This window comes from Dermacentor variabilis, chromosome 4 (genome assembly GCF_050947875.1).
Source record: "Dermacentor variabilis isolate Ectoservices chromosome 4, ASM5094787v1, whole genome shotgun sequence".
In the NCBI taxonomy this organism is placed as follows: domain Eukaryota; kingdom Metazoa; phylum Arthropoda; class Arachnida; order Ixodida; family Ixodidae; genus Dermacentor; species Dermacentor variabilis.
The window spans coordinates 53,804,363-53,823,579 of record NC_134571.1 but is presented as its reverse complement, the minus strand read 5'-3'; the positions used below and the strand labels follow the sequence as shown (position 1 = coordinate 53,823,579).

General features: G+C 46.9%; 1 protein-coding gene across 1 annotated transcript; it reads left to right on the top strand.

Annotated features, from left to right (window-relative positions):
• The first annotated feature begins 1,259 nt into the window (after window positions 1-1,259).
• On the top strand, window positions 1,260-17,819 carry LOC142579170 (uncharacterized). Its single transcript, XM_075689118.1, has 3 exons — window positions 1,260-1,470; window positions 14,644-14,755; window positions 17,397-17,819. Exons 1-3 carry the CDS (start codon window positions 1,362-1,364, stop codon window positions 17,497-17,499), a joined length of 324 nt encoding a protein of 107 aa, XP_075545233.1. The 5' UTR covers window positions 1,260-1,361; the 3' UTR covers window positions 17,500-17,819.
• The last annotated feature ends 1,398 nt before the right edge of the window (window positions 17,820-19,217 follow it).

Genomic DNA, 19,217 nt, shown 5'->3' with positions numbered 1-19,217 from the left:
TTTCCGTACGATCCTCATGGGAATATCATGGAATTTATACGGAATCCATATAGATTCCCTAATAATTATACGGAAGCATACGTATTTATTGGAATGGCATAAGGAACGTTTCAATAGGTGGGACAGTCTTGAGCAAAAATAACGAACCCCTGCGATTGCGTGTCGAAAAGCATGCCAGCCCCACTTGTCCATTTCGGTGGTTGCTGTAGTTCTGAATGATTGACTGGGCTGGGGTAGGCGTCAGAACAGTACAGGCGCCCCCAGCCAATCAGCACTTCAACAGCAGACGATATGGACGTGTCCACTAGGTGTACACTTACAGAATAGCGCCCCAGAGAGGAGTTGCACACGTTTTTTTACCGGGTAACGACTCGCTCAACGTAAACTTGTTACACTACAACACAGCAGACACGTACGTCCGACAGAAACCAGAGTCTGTCGCCCACACTACATGCCGGACCCAGCTCTTCCTGCTTCAAGTGCCTCTCAAAGTATACTTGTTTGCACACGCGTAAACGATGGCGTCCCGTTCCGGTGCTGTTTCATCACTGCGTATCGACGCCGCCTGGAACGACGCTTCGCCGCGGATGGAAGACATTCTTTCTCCGCTCGATGTTTCTTGCGGGCATCTGCCTCTTCCGCACTGAGCGCACTCATTGGTCCCTTTTGATTGCGTTGAAGCTCGCGTCTGCGCTCGACGTATAAGGGCTGCTGGTTGGTGCGGGCTTCTCCGGCTTTCACTAGCTCCAGGACTGGCCCATCGTGCAAGACAGCAGTCGGCAGCCGCAAAATGGGGTGAAGAGGCAACGAAAGCTGCGCGTTGATAAATCAGCCAAAAATGTCAATATATGAATATACGTCGTTGTCGTAACCGCCTACGTTAGCACTTTATTGTTCCTACAAAACGAAAATGAAAGCAAACATTCTACGTCATGCGACACAGTCATGTTTTCTTTTTTTTTTTTCATAAGTTCTATTTAAACAGACAGGCACCAGCGCACTCTGTTTAGGCTAAAAACACTGCAACTATTTTTGCTCCTTTTTTGGTGCGAAGAGTGTTCCCACAGAGCGACGAGAACGAAGTAAAACGCAACCGCTTCGGCCGGCCGGCACAGACGCGCACAGCAGTCCTCCTCGCCCGGCAGGGGAATACCCAAGTGCGCTGCGCCAGACAATCCGGTTTTTCGCTCACCGCGGTCCACGCGCACACGCACGCACACTCGAGAGTCGGCTGAGACGTTTGTATAAAAGAGCTTCCAGTCCCACGGCGGCGCCTCAGTCAAAAAAGAGACGGTCGCCGAGTAAAGCCTCCCGGCGCGGTTCGTTCTTGAAGTGTACGCAAACGCACAGCTGGCACCAGCATGCGGTTCAGCCAGAGGCAGGGATTCGGGACGGTGCTCCTCCTCCTGTGCGTCTTCGCATCTCTCGCCAAGGCGGCCGTGTTTGTGCAGCCTGTTGACGTGAAAAACAGTGAGTGCATTCTCTGCGATTACCTGCTCTTTCGTGATGAGAGTTGTTGCAGAAGGATGAGAGTAAAGGAACGAGGCTTTAGGATAACTTCGTTCTTGAAAAGTGAGCGCTCTGCCAAGTCAACCACCAACCGTACCTCTCAACTAACGAGGTTGTCAGCGCGTGTCAAAATACGCGATGTCGATAAGAAGCACAAGTTGAACTACGAAGTTAAACTACTCATTCTTTGAAAAAAATGTATCAAACACCCACCCAGCGATTTGATAACGTCACGCCTAGAGTGTCTGCGTACAAAAGAGATGCTTTGAGACAAAATACAAAGCTGCATTTTCAAATTAAAGACTTTCAATTAAAGATTTTCAAATTAATGCAAAAACATTGCTTCATCTCAGGGACGCCAACATAGGTGTAGCATGCTGTGTTACCTTTATTTTTTTCTGATCTTTTACGCACTGAAAGGCAACTGCTGTTGCTAAAAATATTGAGTTGATTTATTTTATTTTATTCGCGAGCTCCTTAGTAAAGACGTTGGATTGTTTGAAGCGTTTATCGGACGTTAAGTTACCTCAAACGCTTAGTGGTCATTGCGAAGGCTCTCGCCAGTGTAATTTGCTGCCAGTGCAGCTGCTGATAGTCATTTTGGAGATGATAGCAAATATCGTCTCCGTCGCAGATGAATCCGGGACATGGGTTCTTATTTACCTGAGAGGCCCCCTTTGCAGTCTGCAGTGCTTAATCTGAAAATAATCATTCGCTCTGGTGGGCTTGATATCTCTCGGAATCTCGTTAATGCTGTGCTGAGCCATTCGGTTGTGTTTCAGTACTTGTTCTTCCTATTTGCCGTTTGCATTCAGCCTCCACGCTGAACACTCGCGAGTCCTGCTTCTGTTAGAAGATACACTGGCCCGACCGACCGGCAGCTGTGCGCCATGATTCAGACTGCACATGCGGCACTTCCAGATGCTGGCATTTCGCAAAGCTAAATCCTCCTGCGACAACCCAGTGCCGTCCCACTCTGCACCCACCCTGCCGGAATTCGCTTACTCACACTTTCCCCTCTCCCCCCCACCCTTGTTCTAAACACGCATTTACGTAGAAAAACACACGCAAGGGCGCATGCACACACATTTACAATTCTCGTCATGCGCTTGAGTTGCATTTGGCGCGAAAGAATAACGCGTTTGAATGCTTCAAGGTTATTTTGATTAGTATATTTAGTTCTTCAAGCGGACACATCAAATATTAAGGCCTGAGGGCACTAAGGCTAACGTGGCACATCGCAGTAACACCATTGCAAAGGTAGAATGTAGGTGCAAAAAAGAAGAAGAAAACAAAAGAAACTATATTTGTCATATAAAAGTTGGTGGATCGATGTCGTTAGAGCGAGTGAGAAACGCTGCTAGAAGCAAAGACCTTGAGTTTCACTACAGCAGACACGGGGAGCAAGCAATGTGTTACGATGAAGACAAATGATGAATGAAGGGCTTGCACCGTTAGCTTCAATATTTTGCCAAGAAGGAACTCGAAAGGACCTTTCATTTAATGTGGTTACAAGTGCACCTGCAAGTATTTAGACATTTCCCTCAAACTTTTCTTCTATTTTGTTTTTCAAAATATTTTTTTCCGTGGGACTTAAACTAATTTTATACCAAATGAGTTGGGTCCTCCACTCGTCTTATACCGGGCCTTTACACAATTTGGGCCCAAAATTATAGTGCTGCCACAACATTCGATATCATTCTAATGCGCCCCATAGAATGAAAATGCTTTGTGCAGATTACACTCAGGCGTTTCTGACGCAGTGTGTCGCCAAACAAAGCGCAAGGAGCTCTAATGAATTCAGTTCCATGCGCTAGATGGATCCAGCAGGGAATATTCCTTGGCTTGTTTTATTAGTAAGTACAAGTTCTTCTATACCTTGCTTTGCCTTTGAAATCACCAACCTGTTCACGCAGCCCTTTTTCTTTCGCCTGCTTCCTTTTTTCTCTCTTCTTTAGTTTCATTCATTATGCTCGAGGAGCGTCGCATGACCGTGTCTCGCATTTTTCAATACCCTCTCACCCCTCCGCTTGTATTCTCGGCGTTTGAACAAGTGAAAGTCATCGCCAGAATAATAAGTAAACTGCAAGTTTTCCGCAAACACAACCTGAGAATGCATGACGGGGTGTTGAGAAAGTTTTCGTTTGTGACATAATTGGCTTCATAGCCTAGACGAAAGGAAACGTCGCATGGAAATTGTTCTCGTGAAAACCAGAAATGTAATCGTCAAATCTCTCTGCTTTTGCCGGCTGAGTCTTAACTCCTCAGGCAGGCGGTTGAGCCTGTGTGGGACAAAGAAAAGACGAAGAAAAAACATCGAAGGTGTACGTGCTTTGGAAACGTGAAAGAAACCCTCCAACTACGTAGTAATGTAATTTGCGACTTGGAGACGAACTCTCTTGAAGAAGGTTGCGGTTAAAAAAAATATAGAAGAAGAAGCGAGCACGTTTTATGCCGGTCGTACAACGTCATATATGCATGCGAAGAACGAGAACTCCTCACGCGAATATATATATTGTTACGTAGATAAAGATTAGGGCAAAATTTTGTTTACAATTTATATATATACAGAGAAGTCACAGCCAAGATAGCAGAATGACCACCACGAACGAGCTCTTTCGTTCTTCCTTTTCGTCGTCCTGCTGAGCGTGTTCTTCAGAATGCTGAAATGGCCTGTAACAATATTTTACGTAAAGATGCACTGCGCATATACCGCGAGCGGTGCGGTAAGATGTTTTCTTAGAAAGCATTCGCGCGAATAACCTTGCACCAAGAAGTAATTTTTAGACAAACCAACAGGATCAGAATGTTTGTAACATTGGCGCTCTTTCGCTACTTCATTATAGCGGTTGAGTCGAACAGGAAAAACTGGAGGACAGTTCAACCTGCAATTGATGTTGATGGAAAACCTCAGCTATATATATATATATATATATATATATATATATATATATATATATATATACATATATATATATATATATATATATATATCAGGCCACCAGTCCCCTCGTGGTGCCCGTCTCTCTCTCTCTCTCTCTCTGCTCGAGGGGCGGGCATATATATATATATATATATATATATATATATATATAGCTGGAGGTTAGATAGGAGCGGAGCCGCTGCGCACAGCACTTAATCGCGTCACTCCTCGCGTCAGGGGAGTAGAAGGAGCGCCGTACTCATAACTTTCTTTTATTACAATAGTAAATATATGGACACTCCAGGCGCATTTCTGCCGTCGCCGTCGCCGTGAGGTTCCGTATGAGTGAATGCGTTTGAGGGGGAGCTGGCGAACGCGGTTGAATCTCGCGTGCACGAGCCAGGAACACGGCCCGGATGCGTGTTCTCCCCTGTGGCGCGCGAGGCAAGGGGAGTCCGGCGAGGGAGGAGGGGCGTTCCTCTCCTGCGGCTGCCAGCGTGTGTCGATGTCCTCCTGGCGCGCCGCTCCGCACAGAGTGGGGACTGCGGCGTCTACTACGGCGTTAGCCACGCGAATAGCGGACGCCGTAGTAGACGCGTTTGGCGGACGCGACAGAGACGTTGCCGGCACTCGTGTGTATTAGTAGCAATCTGCGATGTGGCCAAAGTGCGCGCCCACGCGGTCTAGCTCATATTCAAAGCGATCTGCGATGTTTGCAGAGTGCGCGTAGTGCCGGTTGCTTCGTATGCGCTATGCTTTCGACGGTTCGTTCACGTTGAAGCGACAGATGCACGTAGGTCAATTGCCTCGCGGCTGCTGCCGTGATTCCTAACTCTAGCATTTTCACAGACAGTTTCCGCTGTCATTGAGCGCGATGTGCTCATGTTGTGCACGCGTGACACTGTGCTGGTTAATTTAGTTAAAACACGTTGACGGGCTAGTTGGTTTGAATCGATGATAGAGTGTGTAAGTGCGACTGAACGAGAACGTAGAAAGAAGCAGACACACAAAGACAGCGCTGTCTCTGTTTGTCTGTTTCTTTTTACCTCTTCGTTGAGTCACGCTTACATATTATATCATTGTTAATTTAGTTAGTAAGCGAATGTTTACAAGCTTATGCGGCCAATAAAACTACTATCCTTCTGATTCTGATTCTGATCCTTACTTCGCACAGCTATCTACTAATTTGCTATCGCAATTGGTGCTTCGCCTTTCGAGCGGAACTGCGAATTTTTTACTGTAGTATCCTCGGGGTCTGCGTGCATTTTGATATGGTGAAAGATTAATTAATTTTAACTAACTTCCGGAATTTAACGTGTCAAAACTACGATCCGATCAGGTGGCAAGCCGTTATTGGAGGGGGGGGGGGGGGGGGAAGCCTCCGCTGCCTAGTGGTCACAGTATTAGGCACCTACGCTAGATGTGCTCTGTTCGAATCCCGCCATCGGACAACTTTATTGATTAATTTATTTGAAACAACAATTTCTACGTAAGAGTGGAACAATGAATGCGGTAGCAACCTGCTAGAATATCACACTATGTAAGGCTCGTAGCCTTAGTGGCAGTACGGATTACAGTAAGCATAAGGCCGGCCAAGTAAACACGCGTGACGTGACGCCCGCATACAAACACAGACAGAAAGAAGACGCCGACGGCGAGCAACAGCGGCTAGAATTTCAATGTCTTGTTGGCGATGTCGCCTTCCGTCGGCCTCGCGTTTCTGTACTGCGGCATGCTCACGGCGTACACAATGTTGCGTTCACTTCGCGCTATTTAGCTGCAGGGCTTCGAAGGCATTGTCGCTTTTAACGCAACAGCTTTAAGGGCCCTGTGTCGCAGAAAATCCGGTGTCGGATGGTCGTTTCGGCAAAAACATTTTCGACCCACCCCTACGCAGGCCCTCTATGTGGTGCAAGGAAGTTACTGAAATAATTGAATTTCTCAAGCTAAAATACGTAGAAAAGTCGTAAAGTATGACTTACGCACAACCTACAGACATGATAGCATCGGAGTGTAATTTGACTATACGTGGAAATATAATTAGGTTACGCGAAAATTCAAAAGAAGCCCTTTTTCGAGCGTTTCTACCAACCATAGACCGGCCACGGAGCGGCGCTCCCGGTTCCTTGCAACAACATCATCCAGACGGCGCTCGCCTCTGCCGCATCGCGACCTACGCAATACGCCGCGTTTCCATCAGAAAGCCCGCCTTCGTGCATAGCGTTCGCGGCCAGCGTTTCCCGTTAAATATTACGGTTACATACGCTCCGATTGCCGGGAAGGGTGAGAAGCAATCAGGGAACTTTGAATGCTATGGCGTTCCACTCTTAAAGGTGAAGCTTAAGCGTCCTCCATCTTTTAGTCTCGGTCTCCTGTTTCCGCACTGCCGCTTCTGGGCGCCCCGGCGTTGAGCTGCACCGTGCGCAGCACAGACAGCATCACGTTGTTCCTGCGTCTGGGCAACGGAGTGGTCTTTGCGCATATGCGGGCCCCACTTGCTTCAGTGCGATTAGCGTTCCACAGGAGTTTCTCGGCTGGTGTTCTGACAATTACCACGTGCAAGCATGTTTTCACAATGTGAGGGACGCGGTGGTTGGTTGCGAAAACCCCGCACCGACAGCTACCGCCATGGCTACTGCGTGTAGGACAATAATGGAGGAAAGAAAAAGATAGGAGGGAACATACCGCAACGCGATTGTATCCAAGCCTAGTGGCCCAACAAGTGATCGCAGGTTGGTTTTAATGAACAGTGATCACAAGTGGTTTTTAATGTTCCCACTCTGCAGGCAGAGCCATCGTAGGGCAGGTAAACGTCTCTGCAAACCACACGTCTCAGCAAACCAAACCAAACGTCTCAGCAAATCTCGATTCTTTCTCTGTGATCTCGACGCAAGCGGTCACGTGTTCGGCCACCACTGCGGCTTCAGGGAGCGTTCGCTTGCCAAGGCTGGCTGCGTCACGTAATGCTCCCTCCTACATTTTTGCTTCCTCCGTGGGGAAAACGATGGTACAAGCTCGCAGGGTCTGTCTGCATATCTGTGATACAGTTTGTTCCAGCAAGCAAACTTGACCTGACGAGGTCTTAAATACAGCTGCATCTGTGCACCAGTCTGTGCGGTTGGAACACGAACACGCCTAGTCATATTTCGCTACGTGACCTTCAAATTCTAAAGCAGTTAATGTGAGTAATATTCTTCAGTAAACGTAAAAGCCAATGAACCCAGTATATTTATCTGTAATTATAGGCGTCGCGAAAGATCGCATGTGGTGCTCATATAATTGATAGTGCAATAAAACGTGTCAAGTGTTTCAACGCGCTGGCTTGCACGCGGGAAAGGCTTAAAGTTGTTTTATTCCGCCTGCTGGGCTAATATAGAAAAAAACATGGGCCTGTCGTCTGATGTTTAGAGCATCGGGCTACTCTGCTAATGGTCCTTTGTTCGAATACTGCCATCGTACAATTAATTGTCCGATGGCAAATTAATTTGTAAATATAATATATAGATATACACATATATAAATTTACTCGGACCATCACGGCAACCAGGGGTCTCAGAGGCTTGCACATACCTAGCAGAACATAGTGGCCCACATTTTTAGGCTGCACAATATCCGGGACCGGCCCACGGTAATAGGCTAGAGACATACCTGACACAGAAAAGCGGGGGTAGTTCACTAAGCAAGACATTGTGCTTAATAAGAGAGCGCGCCTTCGACAAAAATAAGAGGAAAATAGATTTTGAAACGACGCGCACATAGCATCGCCATCATCGCTGACTAAAGCCATGTCTACGACACAGCCGCTTAGATTGGATGCAAGACGTGCTTGCTAGATACAACTAATAGGCTGGTTATATCTTTTCCGTGGTAAGCTCCGCCACTCGTTGCCTTTTCGGCTGCTCACGCACATTTTGAGAAAACTCCGATCGCTGACGATTGAAACAGTGACGCTGGCGTGTGGCACGACCGTTGATATTTCCCGCCTGGTAACGTTTCGTCAAAGGTATATATTTAAATGACTTGCGTAACTGCAGCTGACAAAACTGAAGACACAAGAGCTGTTGACAGGATGTCTCCAAGAATATACTCTTAAACTCTGTACACTATTGCGTGCAGAGGTTGCGTACAGAGGTGAGGAGAATGCGAGTGTAGCAACACGCACATAAACACATACGCAAGGATCTCTAGTGAATTCAGTTCGACGCACTCTCGGCTCCAGCAGGGAATACTCCTCCAGTCGTTTTAATAATAAGCGCCACCTCTTTTATACCTTGTTTTGCCTTTCAAATGCCAACCTGTTCACGCAGCCCTTTTCCTTTGGCAAGCTTTTTTTCTCGGCACATTCATTATCGTCAAGGAGCATCGCATGTACGTTTATTGCATTCTCCCCTCCCCCCTTACCCCGCTCCCCCTTATTTTTTCCTGAAAGTGATTACCAGAATAAGTGAAGCTAACTGGGCCTTTTCCGCAAGCACAATGGGAGAATGCGTGACGGGGTGCTGATAAGGTCTTCTTACCCTAGACAGAAGGAAACGTCGCACGCAAGTTCTTCCCGTGAAAACCAGGAATGTAATCCTCAAATCTCGCTGCTTTGCCGGCTGAGTCATAAGTCGTCAGACCTCTATGGCACGCCCGCACACACGCACGCACGCAAGCAGCGGCAACAACAACAAAAACTTTGCATGTGGATATTCGCTCGTCAATTTAAAGTAACAGCACTACTCACTACTGAAGGCCGAACGCTCCAAGCCGTTTCCTTCCGTTCCTTCTGCTGAGAAAAGAAAAATACAGAAGGGCGCGCCTAAAGTATCCATTGTATACGAGGATTTCGAAACAAGGTAACGGGCAATTCTCGTCGAGGTCACTGCCTCAGCCGCTCAAAAAGCACGTCATGGGCAACTGAGTCCGAGCGCGAAAGCCAAGAAAAAGAAAGGAGGAGGGGGGGGGGGAAGGCAGGACTTTGCTAGTTCCATCGTATAGGCGTACACAAAAAGAGTAGTTTGACAAGCAGCTTGCCCTTCTCGAAGCGAATATCCGAACGACCTCGTCAACACGGTCAGCGTTTTCACGTCGACCTCCCGCTAGCTAGACAGAGTCATCAAAACACAGCCGAAACGCCGTGTCGTGAGGAGGTCAGCAAACACCAAGACAATCGGGGCCGCGATCGGTTCGCTCACTCAGTGACTTCCACGTGGAAGTCAGCAAGCACGACTGCTCACGTGGCTAGACGTTCCAGTGAAAGACTTTTCGCGAACATCGGACAGAGGCAGTGAAGGGTGTGTAATCGATTGTTACGCCTTCTGCGTTCACAGCCGCGATGAATGGCAGATGCGTGCAATATATAAATAATGATAAAGCATACATGGAAGGCGAAGGCATGCCATCGTATACAGAGAGCAGTTCGATAACATAACTGATGTCTGTCTTCACAGTCGTAGTACGCGTAAGTATTGCTTGTCTTTCCAATATGTGCCTTTGAATATAGGCTTCGTAAAGTAACGTACGTTGCAGGACCGGTTATCAAAGTGGTATGATATGTTCACTGGACTAGGTGCAAGAAAACATGGTGGTAACATTCTTTATACACACAGCTTGACGTTACTGCTTTTTTTTTCTTAGTTATATGTGTACCCCATCTTTCGGTGCATAATCTTGTTTACTAGTATTCAAGGAAATTTAGAAATGAAGGTATGTCGCAAACTCTGAACAATACAGGCTAAAGAAATTGGTTGCTGCAGAAGGATTTGCAGGCTCGCCACAACACCAAAAAAGAAAAGAAGAAAAAGATGCTGGGCCTATATTATTGACTCCTCTTTAGTCAACATCTAAGACAACGAGGAGAGGCCCTGTAAGGACACTGCGAATCAAGCGCGCCCATTAATTTCATTCCGTTTGGGCACATTTGTCAAAGGTTGTTGCAGAAACCATTGAAGATGAATGTCAAAGTAAGCAAATAGCTCATGCGGACCGCAGAAATCAAAGAGACACGCTAGTCATACTTGCGAAGTATGCTGCTGACATTGATAATGGTGTTCGATGATGGCGGCACAAATTATCATGTCGACATGTTTGATAGACGGCCTGACAGCGCGGTGACGACGACCACTACGGTAGCATGACCAAGGCGACATGACTACAGAAGGAAATTGTGGCGACGATGGCACGGCAACCGTTGTGCTTCCTTCTCCGCTCGCTTACTTCACGGAGGCCAAATCCTGCCGACCATTCGCTTTATTATTACGCAGACCGCATGCACTTTGGGAGTCGGTCTAAGTGAAGCTGCGATGAGCCGGCAAGACGAGAAGGTGCATCTTGACAAGAGTCACGCAATGTACTTCGGTGACGAGAGCGCACCCCCCCCCCCCCCACCTCCAAACTCGATTTCGTGTAGCACGTGACCTTTGCATCGGCCGAGAAAGCCCGGTGGCCGACCGCGAAAACAGTCAAAGGAGCCGGAAAAAGCTACTAACTTTAAAGTCGAAATGAAAAGCAACGGGTGGGGGGGGGGGGGGGGGGGAGGGCATACTGTGCCGCCACCTGTACTGCCGCCGGAGCTGCCAAAATCAGCGAGAAAACGACTAGCAAACGATATGCGGCGACCAAACAGGGTCACACAGTGTGGGTGAGCATCTGTGAAATTATGTTAGTTACCTTATTTCAATTTTCGGAAGTTTAAAATTAAACTAAATTCTGGGGTTTCAAGTGCCAAAACGACGATATGGTTATCAGGCACCCCGTAGTGGGGGGACTCCGGAATAATTTTGACCACCCGGCATTCAGCGAAATACTGTAATCTTGATGCTGCGCTTTTACGCAAGACAAAATGACAATGCCACCCGAAACAAAGCTGCCCAGAGACAGCGCAAGTCAGAATGCATCACGCGCGCGCCGCACTATGGTCTCGCCGAAACACCTCATGAAATATGCGCTATTCGTGACGCATAAGAGCGCCGAAGCATACTAATGCCCACTATGTGTGTAGCTTGGCCCACATACATTTTTTTTTCTGAGAAGAGGAAGGATACACGGGTCTCTTAAACAATGGCCCTGAAGAATTACCACACGGATCTCTCGCGCAAATGTGTACAGGCCGACGCTGCAAGTATGGTGGTTAAGCCAGCGCGAGAATAATAAATGGCAGGTGGATTTGCCTAAACCTCGTCCTTATGACCTCAAACGGCTTTGTTTTTTTTATTTAATCATTTTCAACAAACTATTGCGTTACGTATACCACAATTCAATACAATCAATGATGCGCGCAGAGACGTACTGCCTAACTGGGTTTAAGAGTAAAGTATGAGCGTTCATGAACATAGAAAGGTAAGGTGTAATAAATAGCGTCACGAGAACGTTTGAAGCCACAAGGACAGTGCTTAGATGAATCCAAGCATTAACCATAATTCGCGTGGTAGCTGAAGCATCGTGGCGCCAGAGTTCCCTCCAGTAATTTTTGCAGGTGACTCTGTACGACAGCTCTCTAATTTCACTTTCACTGTGGTTCAAGTAGCTTGATACCAAACCGCGCGTCGTAAGACCTCTTCTTTCAAAATTTACGAGTTAAACACCACGAAACCACAGAGTGATGTTATCAGGGCCGCCGCCTTTGTAATAATTTTGACCTACCGCAGTCCTTTGCCCTGCACCCAACGCACAGTACACGCGCATCTTTCTTCCTTCCTTTCTTTTCTTTTTTTGCATTCTGCCCCCTATTTGAAAGTGACCGTCACAGCCTGGAATCGAATCCGCGACCTCGTTCTCAGAAGTAGAATTCCATAGCCACTGAGCCACTGCTCCACTGAAACAGGTTATTAAAAAATTTAGATACCGTGGCACTCCACAACTATAATAAATAATATTCAACAACTCAGAGCAAGAACAATTACAGATACGGGATATCACGGAACTTGCGCAGCTATCAGGACAGAATTCATCAGCCGCTCGACACGGCCGAGATAAGGCGTCTATCTATCCTTCAGATTAAGCATCTCTCGGCATCGATCCGTTACTCGTCGCTAACCGACTTGTTAGCGCAAGAAACTTCCAAGTTCAGCCCCTCAAAGCTAACGTTGTTAGCACAACGGCACCACAGTTCTCATGGCTAAAGGGTAAAAGGATTGGCTCCCAGTATAATCATCGGCCGCCTGAGATACGCCTATCCTTCTTCTGAGCGTCTGCATATGGTTCTCGAAGGCCGAGGTGTCGTAAAAGAGAGGGCTGCTCCGCGCAATGACAGCCCAGACAGCGTCTAGCCATCTGTTTCAACGTCTCACAAGGTCGCATGTGTCAGCAGGGGCCCCCGCGGTTTCCGTGTAGAGGACACGTATACTGCCGCGAGAAACACGTCAGGTCAGAGGTTACGCCAGCAAGACAGCGTACAGGTATACGTTCGCAGATCAGGGGCACAGCTTACTCGTCTAAAAAAAAATTACGCGTAGTTTGAAGTAAATGCACAAAGTGGACAGGGCTGTGCACACTCAGCAACGCGTGATGTGCACGCGTACTCGCTACTTTGGATAGCAGCAGTGAAAATTATGAAAGCAACAGAAAGCTAATGCACCCGCCTGCGGGGCCTACGACGCACTTGTAGAAAGAGGAGCACGAAATATTTCAGGCCAAGGGCGAGACTTGCACGGCAGCAGCTATCTAGCAGACTTCAATCTTGCTTTGCTAAGAAAAAAATTGAGAGAGACATAGTAAGAGACGAAGGAAATGATAGGTAACTTATCTGTCTCCCTTAATACCCACAGCTTTGCGAAAAGTATGCGCATGGCGCCAAGCAATCAAAGGCTCAGTTTTGAGAGCGTTTTTGCCCATAAAATGGTTGGGATTGGTTGATATATTGGCTACAGCACAGCCACCCTCGCTACAAGTGCGCAAATATCCCGTGATAGCACTAGATAGATCGAATTGGTGCCCAGTGTACCCCAAAAATTTTGGTACACTTGTCCCGGACCAGCCGTGGTGGCTTGGCAGCTATGGCGTTGTGCTGCCAAGCACGAGGTCACGGGATCAAATCGCGGCGGCCGCATTTCGATGGGGCAGAAATGCGTAAACGCCGGTGTCCCGTTAACTGGGGACACGTTGGAGATACCACGATGGCCACAATTAATCAGCAGTTCGCCACTGCGGCGTGCCTCATAATCAAATCGAAGTTTTGGCACGTAAAACTCTGGAATTCAATTCAGTTCGCTGGTCCAGAGTGTTCGGAGCATGGAAGTCCTTTTTCGCTTTGTCAAAGGACACGCGAACTGTTTGGCATAGTGTAGAAGTTCTTGCGCCTTTCCTCGTGCTTACTTTCTTATTTCGTGCCGCCGTATCGTACTTTTTGATCAATTTAACCCTTGCCCTAGTACAGGATAACCAACAAGATGTTACCATGGAAAGCCTCATTTGTGTGGCTCTTATTTTCTTCTCTCTCTCTCTCTCCTGCATGGTTATGATAGATGGACATGCGGAACAGAAATTGGCTGCTTATGAACAGCGGCACATTGCAGAAGCATCCTGACTACTGCACGGCTTTAAGAGATGGCAGTACAGAAGCACAACCAATACGACGGCGGCGCGAACCAAATGAGAGAAACTTCTGTCGCGCTTTATTAGCTATTGTCACAGGGAACGATGTTATTCTAGCAAAGCCGAAGCTGCAGGTGCTTCGTTCGTTCTCAGTTACGCTTAGACGGAAGTTTGCAATCCGTAAAACAAACCGAAGATTCAATTTGTTTAAAGACTTCGACCGCACTATAATTTCCGATCTCACCGGTATATCGGGCTCTTCGCTATCGACATAAATAGGTACCAGTGGATGGTGACTTGATATATTCTTTCTCAACAATAGTTAATGGGTATTCTTAATTTTCTCTTTGTCCCAATGATTTGTTCATGCTTGTCTTGTTCTTGCACTCTTTCTCGCTTGTGTTTCTCTCTTTGCGTAGTTTATATATATTTACATGAGTTATAGTAATAACATTTCTTTCCCTTTATTTCTTCCGTGATTAATTAATTTGCTTTGTTACTGTTTTGTTATTCGTTTGTAGCCGTTTGGCGGTGTTTTCAAAATTATTTATCTTTTGGGGGGTTTTGTTCCTGAAGATTTTCGTATATGATATTTTGGGTCTTTTGGGACAGCCGGCCCTTTCTGGGGCCAAGCTTCCTATATTTCGCAGCTAATAAAGAAGAAAATAACTATACCTCGCTCTTTTTCTTTCTTTCAGAACAGTGTATCTGGAAGAAGTATGCCATTCCAGACGGAGCGCACATCAACCTGGCCAATCCCTGCATGAGCCTTACCTGTGACTCACGGCTTAAGTACCTTAGAGGAGCCTCGTAAGTTTCCCAGCGTACTCTTCGTTGGCACACTGCAAAAGCACTGAAACCGTCCCGCTATGGTGTGCAAAGCGGGCACGGTATAGGGAGGAAAAGTTTGAAGAGCCGGGAGCCCTCGTAGTTCCACATCATTAAGCTTAAGTGTACCTCTTTGTGGCCCCCAAATTTGAATTCGAGAGCATTACTTGACTCATTGTGCGAACCCGCCGTCATGAGAAAGCCGTGGCAGAAGGCACACAAATTACGTCACCTTCACCCAGCTAAAAAGAAAAAGATATTCGCAGTTGCACCCGAAAGGCCAAGCACCGATTGCGATAGCAAATTAGTAGATAGGTGTACTAAGTATAATAGTAGCTTTATCGGCCGTATCAGCTGGTAACCATTCGCTTACTGACTAATTTAACAATGATAGAATATGTAAGCGTGACTCAACGAAGAGGTAGAAAGAAACAGACAAACTGAGACAGCGCTCTCTTTGTGTGTATGCTTCTTTCTACGTTCTTGTTCAGTCGCACTTACACACTCTATCATGGATTCAAACCAGCTAGCCCGTCAACGTGTTTTAACTAAATTAACCAGCGCGGTGTCACGCGTGCACAGGTAAACCTGAACACATCTCGCTAGATGCGCGCGGAAACTGTCTGTGAAAATTCTGGAGTGAGGAATCGCGGCAGCAGCAAGCGAATTGACCTTCATGCATGTCTCGCTTCAGCGCAAACGAAACGTCGAAAGCACAGCGCATACGAAGCTACCCGCACTACGCGCACTCTGCAAACTTCGCACATCACTTTGAGGATGAGGCCCGCCCGGGCGCGCACTTTAGCCACGTCGCAGATCGCTTTCAAGACACACGAGCGCCGGCAACGCGTCCCTACTGCGTCCGCCAAAGCGTCAACTACGGCGTGTTCGCCGGCTCACCCTCACACGCTTTCACTCATACAAAATCTCACGGCGACGGCGACGGCGGCGCCGGTGGCAGGAACGCGCCTGGAGTGTCCAGATAATTGCTATCGCAATAAAAATGCGTGACCACGGTGAGAATTTTTACTGTCACTGCTACCGCTCCGTAGTTGAGCGCCATAACCACTGCGCCACCGTTGCAACAGGGAACATTGATGAATATGTTCGAGCCTGTACACGTGGTTGGGCTCTGACTAGCGTGGGATTGACTAGATGGCAAAGCGATTGGCTGCGGAGCGAGCACGGCGAGCTGCAGCCGCTCGCTTTGCGACAACTACGACATCCCTCCAGACTATGAGGTGGAGTTCGCCTACGAACCCTATGAAGCAATGTAATAGTGTCTACAGCATGGTGCCGCTCGGAATAGGCACAATAACAAAGTGGTGCCACTGTGCCGAAAAGTGGTGTCGTGGAGAAAGAGCACTCAACACAATGTTCATCAAACACTACGTCAATGAGAACCCCACAAATAAAACTCAGCTGAGACATCGCAGTGTGACCGATTTGCCGTCTTGTGTTGTTGTGACCTCATAAGCAGCAACATAACACTCGCACAGCAGCACTAAACTCAGCGGCACATTCGGCGACAAGTAATGCAATCGCATTTACATGCCATAATAATTGCTTAGGTGCCCCCCATGGCTTTTACTTCCACGTAATCAGATAAGATGTTCAACATGAGGAAATAGACATATTAGCAGTTGGACAACCATGCGGACAGCTCAGATAAATTATGCGTATGTAGTCTTTTTCAAAAGTTTCTAACTAATGACTCTACGTGTAGTTAGACCGTCTGCTGCGACTAATGCAGAAACTGTGATTTGAACCAATTGGGATTTTGTGATTAAGTACCGGGCTGGGAAGAGCCATACGCAATGTGGATGGCTCTTTGTAAAGTGCCCACGTATATTCAAATGAGGTTCCTATCTACAATGTTCGTTCGATATTAGCATAAGCAATGGCGAGAACGACTGCAATGAGACCTTCAAGAGAACAAAGATAACAATTTCGGTGCTTTACGGAGAACGTATTATGATATGTGCAAAATAAACCTACACAGACTTTACGCGAAAGACTGTGGAAACGTGCGCACGGCTATTCCAAAGCGACCAACTCAATTTGCCTGCAATACTGTCATCAAATCCTCCGTCCTCTCTTTTTTTCTTTTTCATCGAAGTTAGGCATTTCAATCACCTTTTTTGTTTTTCTCTGAAGGTGGATCCTTCGTATAATGATGAATGTAGGTCATGCTTTGCATAAATATAGGCACGACCATTATCCGTTTTTCCGTGTTCGTCAGTCTATTTTCGCCCCGCTTCAGACGGAGCGCCCACCGATTGCTCCTCCTTCTCATTTCGCATGTCGACTGGTGCAGCAACACGGATCAGCTAATCTGCGCTTTTGTGAACTTGTCCTGTCAAATAGGCCTAGTCGTGCAAACGCACCAGAGCGTCCTCTCGCACCTGTAATTCGTTATGGACGAAAGTTTACTATTTACAGCATATTTAACGAACTTACGTTAGTATACCATGAAGAATATGCAGTACAACATCATTCACATGTAGACATGTCAACCTATCACACGTGGCTGTAGTGCGCTAAACTGGCGTTTGGTTAAGCGTTGCCGATTGACTTAGTACACGGGGTTCCTAACGTGAAAGTTCCTGCTTTGTCTACGCAGGTGTGGACGCGTCTCCCTGCAAGGCTATCCGAAGAACTGCACCTTGAAGAAAGGCAAAGGAATCTACCCCAAATGTTGCAAAACGCACCTCGTCTGCACGTGAGCGTTATCTCTCGCTGAGATCTGAGAAACCAAGTACAAGGCAACAGTGTTCAACATGTCCTCCTGCGGTCTATCACAACAGCAATGAAAGCCTGCAAGGACTGGATGCTTTATCTGCCAATCCGTGCCAAAACAAAGCAAAACAGTTGCGGACGCTCTGTGTCAGCTTGTGTCGTGTTTTTCTGTCTATTGTTTTGTCTCTGTGTTAGTGAATAGTTATCATCTATAAGAGCACGCCGTTTTACTAGTGCTTTCTGAGGCGGACGACTGTGATGGGCTGCATGTAAGAATGCTACGCGTAATAAACATAAACTCTGCTAAGTTTGTGTACGTGTCACACCTAAGCGAATGGCAAAAAAAAAAAAAGATCTTGTGCAAACACATACGCGGTATTAGCACTTTGAGTGTAGGTGGCACGTAGCGCAATTTCCTGCACTACACTTAACGCCCCCTTTGCAATGCCTTGACGAAGGTAAAGTTCGAAAATAGGCCCTCTAGAAAGCGTAAAATTGGAACAGTATCATGCAAAAGTTGCTATATAAACCTTTGTGGCCAACATTAATTTACCCAAAATTACACATCCTGTACAGTATATTGTGTACAGCTTCCAAATTCAGGGCAAGAAATTCAAAACGAATTCAATACGAGAAATAGTAAAATTCGCGTGCGCTTACTCTAACGCCAATGTGCGAGGAATATAATAAGTTAGAGAGGAAGCATTCAAACTGAAAAAAAGGCAAAGTTTCTAGCAGACGTTCATCGACCACGTTCGCTAGAGACCTGAACGGTGTATTTTTCTCCAAATTTCGCTCGACGTTCGACTTCAACACACTCACGGAAAAGGTACGATCACAACGAGTATACGGTATGCGAGAAATTTGTGCTCATGAGTGAATCGCGGTCGCTATGTAAAGCCAATTTTATTCTGAGACGCCAGTAAGCTGACGTGCTTCCATGGTATACATCGAAGCATATCGCTTGTGAAAAGCCGCACTACTGCTCGGAAGCAAAAGTCTCTGAATAGCGTCAGGGGCATCGTGCCAAGCGTTCCCAACAGTGAACAGCCAAGTGAGATGTGTCGGCAGGAATCTGTCAAGTGAACGTACAAGATGGGTCAAGGGACTTCGCTAGTAATGACAATGAATACAATAATTTCGATGCCATCTGGATACGTCAACAACAAAAAAAAAGAACGTGTACGATCAAGCAACTTGTCGGATTTTGCCGAACGGTCGCCTACCAGGTCTACACCACCACGGATGAAGGAGGGAGCATTTCCCAACATGATTCAAGCCTAAGGAGTAGGCCCAACACGTGATCGTTACGTCAGAACGCGCGCTCAATTTTAGAGCACCTGCTGTGCAGGCAGAGTCACGGCAGAAGAGCGGAACAAATGCCCATCGATTTAAAACTACAGGGAATCAAACATTTTCGACCAGTACGCCAAATCACAGAGGTCACGTGTTGGGCCGATTGTTCAAGGGAAAAAGTGAAGAGAATGGCTTCACCAAGAGTGGGCTTTGAAAAGGACGGTTGCATGGCGTAATGTTCCCTGCTGGTTTAATTTCCTCCTCCATGCGTACCACGATTGACCTAGATCAGTTACTCTTTACTTCTGTTTTAGTGATACAGTTCAACGCGCTGATATTATATACTAGATTCTAGTATGTTTCATAAATCTTTACCGTCTTACTACTGATTTTATTATTAAAGTCATGC